Raw genomic sequence first — 17,979 nt, 5'->3', positions numbered from 1 at the left:
CCCGAAAATCACTGGTTTTAGCCAACACACGGACCTTGAACATTGTTATGCTAATCTCTTAAATGTTGCTAAAAATGAACAAATCGCACATTTTACTTTGTCTGCTATGCAGGTACAGTATACCGTCGCAAGAAAATGATACGTATAGCAGAAACAACGGTATACTACACAGCTGCACAACCGACGCTGTAAAGACTGATGCACGATAGATTGACTTGAAAAGCTCAACGAAAGATTGTAGACATCCACGACCCTCATTCGAATGACAGACAAGACATACAGACATACAGACCGACAAGGCCAGCTATTAATAGAAAAAACAATTTGCGATGTCATCTGTTTAGTCACGCTAATGCTGCAAACTGTAATCACAAAAAAGGTTTTAGCAGATTACGTGCTACAAGTGTGACTAAGCACAAAATACCGCAAACAAAAGTTCGTAATATGATGGTGACCAAAGTCAGGCGGATGACGGGCAACCTGATCCCAGCAAAATGATCGAAGTAAGTTTTCTTGTTTATGGGTAGGTAGCTTGCCCAAGTTTGTAAATGTCCGTGTACCAAGGATATTTCCAAATTTTTGAAATCCTAGCATATTAAGAGTAAGAGTCATTAAAAATCATAAACCCTTTCAGTACCGATGGTTTTGGTATGGATGGAGATCAATTGGGATATTTCCACTTCCTAAGAATTCCTTAAATTTTAATCCAGAGTTTCTTAGGGACGGCACTCGACCTACAGAAAAACTCTATAGTTAATGTGAGACAGTTGGACAAACTTGCGCTGGAAAAACACTGTTTTTTTCAGTCTTCTATAATTTGGTTAACCTGTTATCTCCTTTTTCATTTATTATATCACGTGTGGCGGTTTACTCTCTTTGAACGAATTCGTGCGTACCCATATGTAAATGAATGCATCACTTCGTACCTCGTTAGGCCTCTTATAACCAATATTCGGTGGACATACTCGTGCCTAAGAGGACATACACTGCAGTTCAAGTGGTCAAACTTTAAAGCGTTTGCCTCTTCTGGTTAATAAGCCGTTAGTAAAAACAATGCAAATTCAATGTAAACAATACACTATAGAATGGATTCTTTAGACCTTAAAATGGGGTTATGGAAGTGCTTCGGGCGATAAGCAGGGAGCCCAAAAAATAATATGCAAAAAAAACTAATCCTAATTTCTTACTTTAATTATTAATTTACAACAGCGGCAACAAGTTACAGCTTGGGGCAGCGCTAAACGTCACGGAAAATTTAGTCTGCGCTGAATTTAGGTCGCCTGATCTCGAACGGTCATCTTCAAGAGCCGCCGAGGAGTATTCTATTGTGCAAGCGGGTTCAAGAAGCGCAAGATCGTGAAGCGCGCACACTACGTCGACGCCGCGTAGATCCTGCCAGCGTCTAACGGGTGGGAGCGCTTCTTCTCTCTCGCTAAGCTGGTGCTGTCTTATCTTCGCAAGCGAATGGCTCCGGCCATGCCTGAGATTTTAATGTTTCTGAACGCTCGAGTATGGGCCGGAATATTGCAAATAAAAGAATTATTAATTTGCTCAGCTCCCATCGATGTATTTATCTAAGTATTGCATTTTTGTGTTCTCTGACGACAAGGTTTTTCAGGTCATATACGGGTCGGGGGAGGGAGTGGGATAGGCGGAATGACCCCCTTTGACAAACAGTGTTCCCGTATGTCACTCGCGCGTTGGCTCTCGTCTGAGATTTAGGCAGCTTTCCCACCCCTTTCCACCTTACACGACTCGACCAGGCGCGGTAGACGGACATATAAAATAAAGCAAGAGCTTCTGGATACAGCGCTCGCTCCAACAGACCCGCCTGATCGGCGGGCGTTGGCAGAGCGTGAATGGACGGAGTGAGGCTCGCCCTCGCCCGATGGCGTCAATACTTTGAAATACATAACTATTTTTAAAATATTTTGGCAATTGTCTTCGATCTAAATCCAGACCCGACCTGCATACGAACCGTAAAGGTCTTGTAGCTCTTCTGAATCACAAATATCGCTGTTGCAAGTACGGTCTGCAGATACATATACATGTACGGTTACCGAGGACCGCTGAGGGCCCCGGCGAGGGGAAGCACACTCTCCAACCTCCAACTTGGAGCCACGCAACCGAGTTCTGGATTCATGTGACCACGCACACTGGTACACAGTACAGTGCGCGCAATACTCAATCGCGCGCGCTTCAATTTTACATGGACATGCACAATAGAGCTCATTCGTACATACAGAGCATGTGTAACAGTACCATTCTAGAATTCTGGAACGCTGTAGTACAATTCTGGGAATGGAGTTACACATGTGGATAGAAACCATCTGATGGATTGATCGCTATATATATCATAGTTGCATGCGAAGAGATAGTAGCCATTATTCGCCCTATCTGTTTGCTGAGATAATGCAAGACGTAAAATGCAGTTCCTCGGTCATTTCCGAATTTTCTATCTACAATATTAGGTCACTATGGTACGCACCCAAGACCGCTAAGACCGCTCCGCTGAGACGCTCAACGAGGCCGACTTTCGTGCCTCCACTGCCGAGTTATTTGAGCGGGAGGAACGTCGCAAGGCAAAGGTCGCTCAAATCGTCGTACACAGCCGCAGAGACGACAATGACGAAGGGGACAACTCCGGCGTGGGGACTTTGCCGTCCGTCTTTGACTTCTGCTTACAAGCTGAAGGGCCCGATGGGGTGCTCAAGCTCACCAACTTTGCGCCAGAGGAGTTCGACCATGTTTGGGCAGCTGTGTACCCTCATTTGCAGGGGAAATGGAACGTGGGCCACCGTAAAAAATGCCGCTACGCTGCGCGCGACGCTTTCTTTATGACGCTGAGTTTGCTCAAACATCTTAAAAAATGGGACACCGTTGCTCGAGTTTTCAGAATCCCGCCATCCACCTTTCAGAAAATGATCCGCAAGTTTATGGATATACTGTCTCCTATTCTCTACGAAATGTACGTAGAGAATGCGAATAACCAGTGGACACTGGGGAAGATTGTACGATCGGGGCATGCGTTGAAGTACTTCCCGTATGCTCGATATGCTACGGACGTTACCTTTCAGCATGCTAACAAACCCAGTGGTAGCATGAGCGAGAGCTTACGCTATTACAGTGGCAAACACCACTTGTATGGCTACAAAGTGGAGGTGTCGGTGCTGCCGAACGGTGTCGCGATTAATTGCACGGAGCACACCGGTGGGAGCACGCATGACGCTGAGATTTTTCGCAGGAACGCAGCATTTCATTCGCGAGCTCTTCACAAACACTCTAGTGATGCCAATGTGCGAGACGAAGGGAGAATACAAGACAAGCATCCGAAAGAATGGGCGGTGTTAGTCGATAAGGGCTACCAGGGTATGGCGCGTGAGTACCGAGCAATTCACCCCATTAAAAGCGGGCGTCTGCAGCCGCTCTCGCTCGAGGACGCCAGCTTTAACGACGAGCTCGCGCATGACCGTGTCATTGTTGAGAATTTCTTCGGTAGATTGAAGTCTCTGTGGGGAATTTGTTCCGACAAGTGGAAGATTGACGAGACCTCTTACGACCTATACTTTCGGGCTTGTGTCGCTCTTACAAATGTCAATATTCGATTGAGGCCTCTTCGGAACGATGACGGAGATGACAACACCAAGTACGACACTCGTTTGCGCGAAATTGGAGCAAGTACACTCGAGAAGCAAACAAGAAAGCGGAAGCGCTATCAAGCCAATCGACAGGCAAGGCTTCGTACGGCATACCGTCGGCGGACTAGTCTCTCATGCTCCATTTTTATGGGAGTTGAAGAAGACTGTAGCGACGATGATACACAGTTGTGATATTGTCACCTATAAAAGCAAGATACGGAGTTGTATTTGTGAAGTTAGTACGAGTCAGCGTAATTATTGGAGCATTCGTTCCGATAGACTACCATATTCGCTAAGTGCAGATCAAAGCCAAAAACTACCTTGAATCTAACGATATACCAATCTAAGATACGAATTTGCTACGAATTTGAGAAATTGAACAATATTCTGTCATATTCCCACGTAAGTAATTCTGAGCCATAGTGAAGAGCATTTGTGCGCGGTAAAGATGTGGCAGTGTTCCGCTGGACGACACCCGTCGCGATCACCTCAAGAACTTTATGCGGTAATATAGACTCAGTCATCATTGCGACCATGGGGAAATCGTATCTGTAGACATCCCTCAAAACCTGGCAAATGGTGGATGCGGTACACGTCTTTTAGGACTGGCTAAAGGACTTGGAAGGAGAGATAAAACGCGTGGGACGAAGAATGATCCTTCTACTTGACAATGCACCCGTTCATATTGCCCCTGAGATCACACTGGAGCACGTTGAGCTTTTATTTCTACCCACGAATACGCCAGCTACAATTCAACGAATGGATCAGGGTGTAATTGCATGTTTGAGGAGGCGCGTTCTCCAAGAGTGTGGGGAGGAGGCGGTAGCTGCGAAGAAGATCCTTTTTTGATCGAAACATCGGACGCTGTCAGGCGGTGTGACGATGCGTGGAGCGACTTGGGGGCCGACACCATTACAGTAAGTATAGGTCTCAGATTAGTAACATCATCAACTTAACTAAGTAGATACCCGAATCTATGATAGTTAATGTCCTCTTTCCCGAAAATACCGCCAATATTCAGTATATACCAGGCGTTCCTTATTCACGCCCTATAATGTACTTCCAATCCGCTCTCGCCACTAATTTATTGTAGTTAATACAGGCTGCTACCGACAGCGAATACAACAAAGATTGTCTTGCTACTGGACAACCAGTGCTCTGTTTACCTTTTGAGCGTCCAATTGTGGTGTTCGCCGGGCACTCGTGGTCAGTATGCATGTATATGTACACTTGATTCACTCGGATCAGCTCGAAACTTCCTCGGTCGCAAGAAGGACCCAAGGGCATTCGTGGTCGTGCTAGACTCCTCTATCGAGATGGTGCTGTATGCTGAAGATCGCCACTTCAAGCCGCTTACTCATGAATGTAGGAAGGCTTTACGCCGACGCTCTTCAAACGGAACGTCCAATGTTTAATCGCGACGGGTGGCCGGAGAAGGCTCCAGCAAAGTCGATGCCGTTCTCGCCGTATCTTTTTAAAGAGCGCAGATTCAAATTTCCCGCCCACCTCGTAGGATACACGCCGTGCACCGCCTTAAATCATCCAAAGACAATACCTCATTGACAGAGCTTTATAATTAAATAATATTAGCTATCAGATGCCACCCGTTCCTTAATCACCAGGCCTCTTAAAACTAGGCTTTGTGTTGCGAGAAAATACTGACTACCTAAACGAAGTTTTGACAGCCGCCTAGTTGAAACCGGAAAGTTCCATACAAACCACAAGTGTAAAAGCTAACCACCGCCTGCGTGAAGCCCCAAAGCTCTTTAAACAGCTCTGGGTGTTGTCATTGTTCTATAATTCTCTCATTTAAGTGGTTTCACAACCGCCCAGCGCCTGTTCATTGTTCCCTTCTTCTCTCATTTCACGATTTCCGCTATGGCTCCACAGAAGAAGAAAGGGAAAGCTCGTACTCCACTACTCAAGCCTCGTCCGCTGAAGCTTAAACAAGCCAAATTACCGCAGTCAGAGCCACGTCAGCGATATCTACGAGGAAATCATGCAGTTACACGATATTAAAGATGTAAAAGCACCAACTTTCTCGTGGTGGCTGATTCTTTTCGCAATTGAGGAGCTGGTGGACAAAGTCAAGCAATGCTTTAGATCAATGCAGTACAGGACCGTCACGATGAAGGACCAGTACGAAGCGTTGGAGAATCTTGTAAGGTACTTTCAAATGAAGTTCGAGGAGCAACTAGAAGGCGATGAGCCTTCGCTCTGTTTTGAGAAGATTTCCGCTCACATCCGAACCGCCTCATTTTTCTCACTTCCATTGTATGACGAGAAGATTGACGATATCGAGCGACGACGGCTAGTAAATGGACTTTCAAGTGCGATTGGCGGGTTTATTACTGGTGTTAATCAGATCAGGATTGAGGTGAAAGGGGCTGTGTCAGCTACTCTTTTGACGCTTCCTAAGGACCTTGTTGCAATGAAAGATGTGACCAAGTTTGGTCAGCTGATTTTGCCTTACAAGAAAAGACTGAGAGTCCAATACGAAAGTGGGGTGATCAGCTGCATTTGGAAGCAGGTCCGTAAGTTGCGTGAAACGTACGAGCTCAACCCGGACTTCAAGGCTTATGTCGACAGGTCTTACACCAAAGGTGTAGTCGAAGCATGGCGTATTGTGAACGGTTCTGGTGAGTATTCACGTTTAGTTTCGTTTGCGCTGGGGCTGGCTTCGATTCCACCCGGTACCCATACCGTGGAAGGTGATTTCAGCTCACTTAAAGGTGTCAAAACTGCCCACCGAGGATCGCTGACCAACTATGCACTTGAAGGTCAGTTGCAGGCAAAGCAATACTTCGATCTAATTCCCCTCGCGAACTCCATTGCAGCAGAAACTCTCATCACAAAGTGAACTTCGAAGATTCTAGGCTTTTCATACATTTCACCATCTATCCCATACTATCATCAACATTAAATACCACCCTAGTTCGTATAGTAAATAAGGCACGAAAAATCCTAGTTGAGCATCTGCTAGGTTTTTAGGTAGTACTGCCTAGTTTTGACTCAAAACTTTTGAGAGGCCTGTTAATCACACCCTATCTTCGCATAGACAGTCGATTTGAATGATTTCACGTACAGTAGTACATATGCATGTTGCATAGATTTTAAGTGACTAACCCAATCCCAGCAGCGCGACATTCAGTGTCCAGAAAATATTACCTGAGCTCGAATGTTTAGTGGGGTCTTAAGCGCAGTTTCCAATAATCAAAGTACCGCTCAACGCAACACAAGCGAGAGCGAGTCGGTCAAACAGCCACAAGCTCACCTCCCACAACCACTACAGCCCTCGACAGCTCAAATCGAGTCGTGACACCATGCCGTCCAGAACACAGACCGACTCGGTCTATTCCGAGGCCACAACGCCCAGGGACCGACAACGTGCCCGTCTTCGACGAGGCCCGAAAGACCGCAGCCCGACAGATCAAGTCCAACATGATCATGTACACGAGCATCCTGGTGGCGCTACGGCAGCCCTTCCAGGGCGGTTTGTCGTCGTCACAGTTTAACCTGTAGCAGTACAACAACACCGAAAAGTGCAACGCGCGGCCTTTGGCCGACGACACATGCCTCAGGTTCCCGGGCCACTCGAAGCTCGAATGGACGTTCTCCGTGAACGCGTGGATCTTCGGTGGCATGATCGGCTCGTTTGTCTGCGGCCACTTCAGCAACCTGTGGAGGCTCCACTGGAGCCGCAAGAAGCTGCTGTTGGTCAGCATGTTCGCTGGTGCCGTGGTCGAGACGTCCGTGTCGAACGTCTTGGGGTTCTCGGCCGGTCGTCTGATCGCCGGCGTCGCGTCGGGTACGGGTACGTTCGGTGCATACATGAACGAGTTGACCCCGCCACACATGCGTAACATCCTGTGTCTGTGACTGCAGATATCGGTGACAATCGGCATCCTTTTCCCAGCTATCTTCTTCTTCTTCGCCAACACAAAGCTCGGGCTGGCGCTACCTGGCTATGGTTCTGGCCGTGCTGTTCCTACTCATGGCTCCGTCGATGTGTGTGGAGAGTCCGACGTGGCTGCTCATGAAGAACCGCCGAGAGGAAGCCAAGCGGGTCCTTGCACGTCTCTACAGCGAGGAGAACATGTACACTCCACTGTCGTGGCTCGAGTCGTGGACTAAGCCGAACAGGGTCTGACCCAGGTGTCGGCTGAGCCGGGCTCCCTGTTCGCACTCAAGTACCGTCTCCAGATGGGCGCCGCCATCCTCTTGTCTTGCGCACCGCAATTGTCGGGTATCAACACCGTGCTCTACTTCTCTAATTCCTTCTAAAAAAACACTCCGGTATCCCGGACCCGCGTGTGGGGACGTTGACCATCAACTTTATCAACATCTGGCCGGCTTTATTCACGGGGGTATTGGCTCACCGCTTCGGTAACCGTAACATGATCCTGTGGGGCGGGGCCGGTATGTTCGTGATGGCGTGCTGATGACGGTGGCGTTCCTGGTGGACGTGCCTGCGTTGTCCATCGTCTTCACTACTCTGTACGTGATCGCATTCGGTGTGACGCTGGATCGTCTCGTGTGGGTGATCACAGCCGACCTGGTCCCGGTCTTGGTGCGTGCCACAGCCACGTCCATCGGCATTGCTGCCAGCTGGCTGTGCAACCTCAGTGTGGTGTGGCCTACCCGTATATCACCGACGCTCTGGATGACTAGAGCTACCTGCCCTTCGTGACGCTTCTGGACATATTTTTCTTGCTGTCTCTGAAGCTGGTTCCGGAGACGTTGAACAAATCCACAGAGGAAGTGCAGCGCGATTACAAGTAGCGCTACCGCGACCGTCAGTTAGGTTGTGCTGCTTTTGAAGCCTGAAGAAACAGTGATCTTTATTTTGTTTTACTAATAAGTCATGTTAAGAGCTTAGAGTTTCTCTTTAGGGTCGAGTGCCGTCCCTGGAGAATTAGAACAGAGGTTTTAGGAGACAGGTGACAATTTTTCAAAAAGCGATGAGGCGAAGGATATTTATCAGCAATGTACCTCAACGAACGGCACATTTATCAGGTGGGGGCCACAAACAATATGATTGGATATAATACAACTTAGTCTAGATGCCTCACAGTGAGGATTTTTTTTTATTTCTTCCTTTAAGACCTGCGCGCGCAGTCCCGCCAACAAGCTCTTCTTATTTAATCTTAATACCGGCTCATGCAAAATCAGTATCGTACGCGACTACAGCCCACACATGTCTTCTTTAACAAGACATGGCGATCGCTTTCGAACGTGCGTATATGCACGTAGTATTGTATATGCTTGTAATTGTATGGATGAAAGGTTTGGAGGAGATTAACGACTTACACGGAATTTTCGCAGCTTACAAACAAAAGAGCCACATGAAGTGAGGAAGAGCACGTAATCACCAAGTTCTTAAACAGCAATGAGCACTAGTGTGGGCCTTCGTATATTTCGTAATGATCGTTAGATTTTCTCTCTTCGGCCTCAATTAGTCTTACAGCAACCTGTCCTAAGTATGGGTCTCGCACACTAACACAATATGCTTTTCTGCGCCAAGTCGATTCAGTAACTAACGACTCAGCTTTCTCGAATCAAGTACGCGGAAAAGCAAGCGGCTTGATGTTCAGCTGTAGCGATACAATTCATTTTGCTGTGATAGGGTTATGTGCCCTTGTTATAATTGAGAGCTTCCGTATAAACCCGTCTGATAATGTCTACCGGAAGCAATGACAAAACCATGGGAAAGAAACACTAGTACTGATGCATATAGCCAATTACAGTTGGCCAACGTGGGACATTGAACGAATGATTTCAGTCTTACTTAATTTGTTATTGTATTAGCTTCAACCTGCGAAAGGTTATCCAACTGGGAAATGTTCCTCCCTGCATTGTCTCATCCAAAGATTCTATAGCCAAACCTTAGCTAAACGCCACAGTAGTAGTGATAGGTGTGGTAACAAGGCCCGGTGCTGCGAAGCCTGAGAGCAGATCAAGGTTGTGGCGATACGGAGCCATCCCAACGTCTCTGAAGACTCGCAATTCTACCCTGACTTTGTTATCTTGTATTGAGCGGCTTGGATCATGAGAAGAACAACATCGGGAGGTTCCAACACGTCTCGATTGTGTTCGCAAGCGACCGGTTGGGACTGAGAGGGGGATGTATTTTGAGCTAAGTGGGCGCTGGGGATGAAGCAATGTTTGCCGGTGTACTGGGTACGTACGTGTTTGTCAATTAAATGACCAAATTCTAACCTGTGCCTTGCTATGACTTTGACAACCTACGCCACAATGAAGCCCTCGTAGTGGTTTGAAGGTAATTCATTTAATATTTTGCACTGATTACTCGCAGCTCACAAAACCCGAGTTGTTACTTCAAGTGAGCAGGGAATCTAATCCCAAATGATTTAAAACCACACATGATTTTTATTAACGATATAACTTTGTGTGTTTTGTTTTAGCAGCAAGCCCTTTTTTAAAACAGATTTTTGAGCATTTGAATTTTGACCCGCAGCCCTACTATCGCATGCTTCAAATGGACAATTGCCCACAACATAGACCCCTGGTACGATTCCTACGCTGATCTCTTTAACGTCAGCTTGGGTATTGTACAGCTTTGATCGATATGGCGGAATTGCCACATCTGCTGCAACGGTACTCAGCTCGCTTCGCCGTACGGGCAGCCATAACTTTGCCGTCGAAGAATTTTGTAATTTCCTCACTCTAACCGTCTACTACAGTCTGTTGTGTACCCAAACCGGCCGATCGTTTTGCTGCTGCTGGACACCATCCTCTATTTGCTGTTGACTTCTTACCTCGTATATATTCCGCGGCTTCCTTCGATCTTACGAAATAGGATCCTGCCTGGTGGTACAGGGGTGGCGGAAAAACATCTGAACTCAAACGAAGCTGGTCGTATTTAGACAGACGAAGATAAATGGACCTAAATGCTTCGCTCATTGCTGTCACTTTGTATCCGTCATGGAAATAGGTCATCACATCATATCTAGAAAGAGCACTGATAATTTGCTTTGATCTCCAGTAAATAAAATGGCGACATGGTAGCTTGAGCTGCTCTGCAACAGTGCATCTAGGACAGAAACCGTTATGCATGTTTACCTCATACTGGTGAGCACTGCCATTTGTAGACCGCAAGTCGAATGCATCGAATAAATAGAAGATCGGTGGGTCACTGGGAAGCATATTCTGTTGAATTACTCTGGCCTTCTCCTCGCTAAACAATCTGAGCGCATACGGAGTGACGTCAGCATCAGTAATATTCCAGTCCTGCACGGTTTTCTTTCTTTTCTGGAAGAGCTTTAGAACACGCGAGCAATAGGCTATTAAAGAGCCAAGAGCTAGTTTGGTCCGCACACCATGCCACAGCAAGCCGCCGCTGTCGCCCTCTATAGCACTGGTTGTGCGAACTCCAAATCAAGGCAGCGCGTCACCGTATCGGGGTGTATTGCTCCAGGACGCCAACAGCCACTTGCTTTCTTCAGACATAGGCTGCATGTTGCCAACAACACACCAATCGGTAGGGTGAATAGCTTGAATGTATGTGCAAACATACTCATCGACGACCTGCTTTGTAATCAAGGTTTATTTTAGCTGGATATCTCTTCGAAATTATTAGATCGTAGTCGATGCTTTTTGTAGCGCAAATACGTCGTCCTTTACAGACTGTAGATTCAGTTTCAGGGTCGTAAATTTATCCATCACATTGAAGCGAATATGGACCGAGCAGAACTTTAAATGAATCTTCAGGTCCATTAAAGCTAGCAATATCTGTGCACCTAATTGTTTCCCACGGTCATAGGAAAATTAGTCTGCCATGCCTGCTGTAATGTAGTAGTTAAAAATCCAGGCGAAATTGGTGATTGGTATTTTGTGAACGTAATCGAACGCCGATGGAACGTTTTGTTTATTCCCATATTTGCCTATAAGACTAAAAAAAATACCGTTGTACATCGGATCTTTCATATAAGTTCGATCACATTCCCACTGTAACGGGGTACGTAGCCCTAAGTGTACCCTGGTTACATGAAGTGTGACACCTCACACTTCAGGAGTATGACACGTCATACTCCGGGATATTTGGTACAAGGTACCAAAGTCGTTCAAAGCCAACCATTGGTTAAATGACATTGCATTTCTATAGGTAACTAATAGTTTGTATTAAACCCGAACTTATCCTACCTATAAATATACTCAGTTTACAACCTACCTTATTTAGGTCACTTCGCTCTCGTTAATAAAAGAGGGGACCTGTGAACTGCCGTTCACTGAGAGTTTGTATACTCTCGGAAGATAACTTCCTCTTGCGCAAGGTGCTGTGTGACCCCGTCACACTTGGTAGCCCTTGTAGTCAATCCACGCCATCGCGGGTAGACTACCTGAACCTCCGAAGTTCGTTGCCATGGATAGGAACGACTTCTCCCATTTGAACGACTCTCAGTTCGAGTCGGTTCGGACGATGGCAGGCATCTTCGGGATGGAGGCCCTGCAGAGCCTGATGGTGTCAACACCGGCTGAGCAGCTCGAGCGCGTCAATGCATTCGACGCGTACGAGCAGGGCCTCATCGCGCATGTGCGGGAGAACCTGCAGGCTCCGGCGGCGGAAGGAAATCCGCCTCACCCGAAGCCAATACGGCTGAAGGTAAAGCCGTATGAAGGGAAGGAAGGCGAGAACCTTCACTTCTGGGTCCGAGAAGTAGAGCTCGCGATGGACGCGGCTCTGATCTCGACCGAGCAACTGCGTGTTGCTTTTGCACTCTCCAACCTTAGCGGTCGTGCTAAGAGTTGGGTGTACACTCGGGAAGCAACATCCCCTGGATGTTTCACATCCTGGGCTCAGCTGTGCGAACAGCTCCGAGCCGCGTTCCTCCCGGCGAACTACGAGTACCGCCAGCGTTCGCGCTTCCTCGCGTGTAAACAAGGAAGGCGCGAACTGCACGAGTATGTGCAAGAGATACGGGAGCTCACGGCGTCCCTAGTGGGAAACCCACTCAATGAACACATCAAGATGACTGTGTTCATGGACGGCCTTCGAGTGGGCCCCGCACGCACTCAGCTTTTCCGGGTGCAGGCAAGCACCCTTGAAGAGGCGATTCAAGTGGCTCTTCAAGAAGAGTACAGCCATCGCCAGGCGCGTACGCCGGCCTCAGCGTGGCCTGGGAGCTCCTTGTCGGCTCCCGGTCGAACAAGCCCCAACGGACCAGTTCCCATGGAACTCGGGTCCGCCGAACAGCGTGACATCCGCTGCTTCGGCTGTGGGAAGATGGGCCATTTCAAGCGCGACTGTCCCGCGGAAAGACTCCGCAGACGGTCCTTCCCCAAGCCCGTCCTCAAGGGTCGCTGGCAGAAGCCAGGATCCCGGGGACAGGGGAACGCAGGGAACCAGTAGGGGCGGGGCGCCCTACTGGGGAAGAACTAAGTCTTCGTGATGGGTGCGCGGGTGGCGCGTACCACGGGGACTTAGCCCCTGAGAGTCTTCGCACTCTCGAATCGGCGAAGAGCAGCGGCGGGTTGCTCGTAGTACACGGATGTGTACGGGGATACGATCATCCCTTTAGAATCTTGATTGACTCTGGGGCGTCGAAGAATTTCGCACGCCGCCAGACGGTTGCTCGTAACAGCAACAAGTTGTCCGAAGCTTTGAGAGAAAGCAAGGGCAACGGGACGGTGTCAGTGCGACTGGCCGACGGGAAGGTCGTCACTGTCCCCAACGTCCAAGTGGATCTGGCTGTCAAGTTTGAAGACTTTGACAGCCTCGAACAGTTCACTGTTCTCGATATGGATCCATATGATATGATCCTGGGCATGCCCTGGCTTGAGAAGCACGAGCCCTGGATCGACTGGCGAGGCAAGGCAATCGGTGCCAGCCGCCCTGCGCAGTCCGACAGAGCATTGGTGAGTCATGTTCCCACCTCTGTCAGGACCCGGGGCGCCCGCGAGGGCTGCCAGGGTACCAAAGCATCCGGCAGATGCTTGGGAGTCGTCGACGTATATGACGACTCCGAGGATGTTTTGATGGTGGTCGTGCCCAGAAGAGGCGCTGGCCAAGTGGGTAACTTAGGTCCACAGGCGGGTAACTTAGTTCCGCAGACAGCTGCAGCTGTCATGAACACTGAGAACAGCGTGTTCAGAGTGGGTAACAGAGTTCCACTCACGGTCGCCCAGACCTTAACTGAAGAGGAAGACGTCGGATACGCTTCCTGTGTGGGTAACACAGTGCCACACGCGGTCGCCCAGACCTTAACTGAAGAGGAAGGCGTTGAACACGCTTCCTGTGTGGGTACAACAGTACCACACGAGGCCACGAGTGCCTCGGATGTCGTAGCGACGACATCCCTAGACGTGGGCAGCAAAGCTCCCCGTCACAGACGCCGTCGGCAACGACGTCGCTTCAAGCGACTCGGAGTCCAGGGCCCGGGCTCCTCCGACAGGGCCGGTGGAAGAGTGTTATCACATCTTCGATGGCGAGACAGGTTTACCCGTCAAGGCATCTGGTGTCCACTTGGAGCCGTTGCCAGAGGTTGCGGAGATACTGAACCTCAAGGAAATGACGGCTGAGTCTTTCCTGGCCAACCTCAAGGCTGGAGAGATTGCTGAGATGGTACTCATGAGACCTGAGACCACTCAGGAGGAGCTGAACTCCTCCTCTGTCTTGGACGAGAACGTCCTGGAAGACATGAACAAGCAGCGTCAGGCGCGCTTGGGTTCTGAGATTCTCAAGAACCCCAAGGATCCGGTGTAGTCTTTGGTGCCGGAGTATGCGGACGTGGTGAACAAACACCCACCGACCCAACTCCCACCGGATCGAGGCGTACGGCACGAGATTGATCTCGTGCCCGGCACAAAGTATTGTGTCACGAGGCAATGGCCTCTCGCGCGCGAACAGTGCTAGGTCATTGATGCCTTCTTCGCCGCGAAACGAAGGCGGGCATGGTGCGGGAATCGAAATCCCCGCACTCGACGCCGACTTTCTGCGTTCGGAAGCCGAACGGAAAGTGGCGTCTGGTTCACGCTTATAACAAGCTGAACAACGCAGCGTTGCCGGCCCAAACACCGATCCCACGAAAGGATGTGTTGTTGAACAACATGGCCGGGAGCGTACTGTACAGTGCGCTGGATTTGGTAGACGGATACTACCAAATCCTGATGCGAGAGAGTGACATCTCGCTCACCGCGGTAAGCACTCCAAGCGGCATGCTTTGGGAGTGGCTCGTCATGCCGCAGGGCTTGTCTAACGCCCCGGCGACGTTCAATCGCCTGGTGACGCAATTGTTCCGCCCTTTGCGTACCTTCGTACAGACGTACTTCGACGACATATTCGTCCATAGCCGTGCCGAGGGAGGCAAGACGGCCATGGAGGTGCATCTAGGACACCTCCGTCGAGTGTTGGACGTGATGCGAGCGAACAAGCTCTACGCCAACATCGACAAGTGCGTTTTCGCGTCACCAGAGATTAAAGCTCTCGGTTGCTTCGTCAGCAACGTGGGCGTTCGGGCTGACCCAGACAAGGTCAAGGCCATAGCAGCATGGCCGACGCCCCGATCCCAGAAGGATCTTCGAAAGTGGTTGGGCTTGGCCAACTACCTTCACAAGTACAGCGCTGGGTACGCGGGCTTCGCTAAGCCCTTGTCGAGCCTCCTTCAGAAGGACGTCGACTGGCGCTGGGAACAAGAGCACCAGGATGCTTTTGACAGCATCAAGGCCAGTCTCCAAGAGGCCCCTGTCCTGGCTCTGCCGGACGAGACGAAGCCGTTTAGCGTCGTCTGCGATGCCTTCGATTACGCCATCGGGTGTGCATTGCTGCAGGACGACACGGCTGGACAGGAACGAGTCATCTCGTTCCAGTCCCGGCAGCTCAAAGCCGCCGAGCGGAACTACCCTGTCCATGACAAGGAGCTCCTGGCAATGAAATATGCCCTTGTGAAGTTCCGTGTTCACCTTCTGGGCTCGAGGCCCTTTGTGATCTACACAGACCACGCGTCCTTGAGGACGGCGACTAACTCGCCTCACCTCTCCCAAAGGATGGCGAGGTGGCTGTCCTTCTTCGCGGAATACAACTTCCGCGTCGAATACAAGCCGGGCAAGCTCAACGTGCTTGCGGACGCCCTCTCTCGGCGTCCCGACTATGAGTTGGCCCACATCACGCGGGTGACAACGGATCTATATGATCGGATACGCATGGCGTATCGGGACGATGAGGCTGTCGCGCCTATCGTCAAGTTCCTTAAGGCCGGAGCGAGCGCGAAGTCCGACTGGCTCTCGTCGCGACAGCGCTCACGGCTCCACCGATATGAGTTGAAGGAGGGCCTCCTCTATTATCGGGTGGAGCCCACTGATCCTCCACGTGTGGTTGTACCCAACGACGAGGATCTGAAGTTCGACATCCTCGCGGAGGCGCATGACGCGCCCTCCAGCGGCCACTTGGGCCGCGAGAAGACCTTTCTGTCGGTCTCTCAGTCATTCTGGTGGACCCACATGCACAAGTGGATTGCCCGATACGTCAAGACATGTGAAACATGTCAGCGGGTCAAACCCGCAGGGCACTCTTCAGCTCCACTACAGAGCCTGCCCGTACCGGCTGACTGTTGGAAGTCGATGAGTCTTGACTTCATCTTTGGACTTCCCGCCGACGGATACGGCAACACCGAAATTTTGGTGTTGTGTGTCGGCTGAGCAAGATGATACATCTTGCTCTAGTTCCCGTCACTGTAACGGGCGAACAAACCGCAAGGTTGTTCGTCGATGGCGTGCTCCGCTATCACGGTCTCCCGGAGACGATTGTCTCGGACCGAGACCCGCGGTTCACTGCTGCGTTTTGGAAAACGCTGTTCCCTTTACTGGGAACTCGCCTGCAGATGTCCACTGCGGATCATCCGCAGACAGTGGGCCAAACAGAGCGCGTCAATCGAGTGCTCGAGGACACTCTGCGCAGTGTGTGCGCGGCAGCGTCACGTACGTGGTCGTCGCAGCTTCTAGTTGTTGAGTTTGCGCTCAGCAACGCGGTGCACGCGTCCACGGGGTTCACGCCGTTCTACTTGAACGGCTTCCGCCACCCCAGAGTGCCTCTCACTCTTCGAGGAGACACTGACTCCTCTATTCTAAGTGGGGGGGGAGGCTCGGAAAGCCCTTTCCTCCCAGGTCTCGGATGTGAGGCCAGTTTCGCTGCGGAAACAGGTGGAATCCTTTATGGATATTAAGCTGAACATTGTCAGCAGGGTCCGCGATGCCATGGCAGCGGCCCAAGATAAACAAAAGGAGTACTCAAACAAACAAGGAAGAGGAAACTTAAGTATATTTGAGGTTGGTGACTTAGTGTTGCTAGACACGAGGAACCTACCTCTAGACACTGTTAGCTCTGTCGGCAGCAACAAACTGAAGCACCGCTTCATCGGACCTTTTGCAGTCCTGGCCAGACATGGTGCGTCGTACACCATCGACCTTCCAAAGTCAATGACGACGCACCCGACGTTCTATGTCGGACGTCTTAAGCGGTACTTTGACCCGCAGGGGGTTTCTGACTCGCAGATCCCCCTTGACCCAGCTCCTCGAAGCGAGGGCCGGTCACAGTCGTCGACGAGGGCGTCGGAGCAGGCACCCAAGTCTCGGTCGGGACGGCAAGGCTGCGGTCAAGACCGTACGCCGGAGGGGCTCCATACGAACGGACCCCGGCGCCATACGCCGAGTACGCTGAGTACGCCGGGTACGCACCATACGCGTACGTCTGGGAGTGTGCCGCAGGCGGCTCCGGACGTGGCAGCAAAGCCTCGATCCGTCGGATCATGCGAAAGGCCTCGTCCAGATCGGACGAAGAGGCCCGGCGATCCATTCGCAGGTGCAGGCTCGCGACCTCTCGCTCCACCAGGTCCAGGCGGCCCGCAAGACGAGCGAGCTCGCCCTGATTCCCGGCCTGGGCGGCAGCATTACCGCCAGTCCCAAGGCCAAGTGCAATCTCAAGCACGAGGACACGTTGACGGAGGCGGTCAACCTCAGGGTCCTGTGTCGGACCCGCAGTCGGAGCACTCGGACGAGAGTGGCTCTCGGGAGGCGCCGAGTACTCGTACTCGTACGAGGGCACCTCCGCCCCTGCTTGACCGGAATGGAGAAGCCCACTTCCACGTGGAGCGGATCCTCCAGGAGCAACGGTGTCGCGGCAAGCGACAGCTCCTCGTGAAGTGGAGGGGTTATGCCCACTCCGAGAACTCGTGGGAGCCGATTGAACGGCTCCTGTTTGACTGCTTGAAGGCTGTCGCAATCTGGGAACAGAAGCGGCGGCAGCTTCATAAGTAGCCCGGGGCTTCTTGCCCGAACGGGGTACGGTCGATGAATACATACCGTACCCGCGCTCATCGTGAGCGCTAGA

The 17,979-nt window shown here is 50.7% G+C and overlaps 1 protein-coding gene across 1 annotated transcript; it reads left to right on the top strand.

Moving 5' to 3' along the window:
- Window positions 1-8,079: 8,079 nt before the first annotated feature.
- Window positions 8,080-8,557, top strand: PITG_04201 (uncharacterized protein; the record flags this gene model as incomplete). Its single annotated transcript, XM_002905835.1, has 2 exons — window positions 8,080-8,208; window positions 8,531-8,557. The coding sequence occupies 2 exons, from the start codon at window positions 8,080-8,082 to the stop codon at window positions 8,555-8,557; spliced, it is 156 nt and encodes a 51-aa protein (XP_002905881.1).
- Between the last annotated feature and the right edge of the window lie 9,422 nt (window positions 8,558-17,979).

Source organism: Phytophthora infestans, genomic scaffold (assembly GCF_000142945.1).
Source record: "Phytophthora infestans T30-4 supercont1.5 genomic scaffold, whole genome shotgun sequence".
Classification (NCBI taxonomy): Eukaryota; Oomycota; class Peronosporomycetes; order Peronosporales; family Peronosporaceae; genus Phytophthora; species Phytophthora infestans.
Note: the sequence above shows the minus strand (reverse complement) of the source record. Positions and strands in the feature narration are given on the sequence as shown.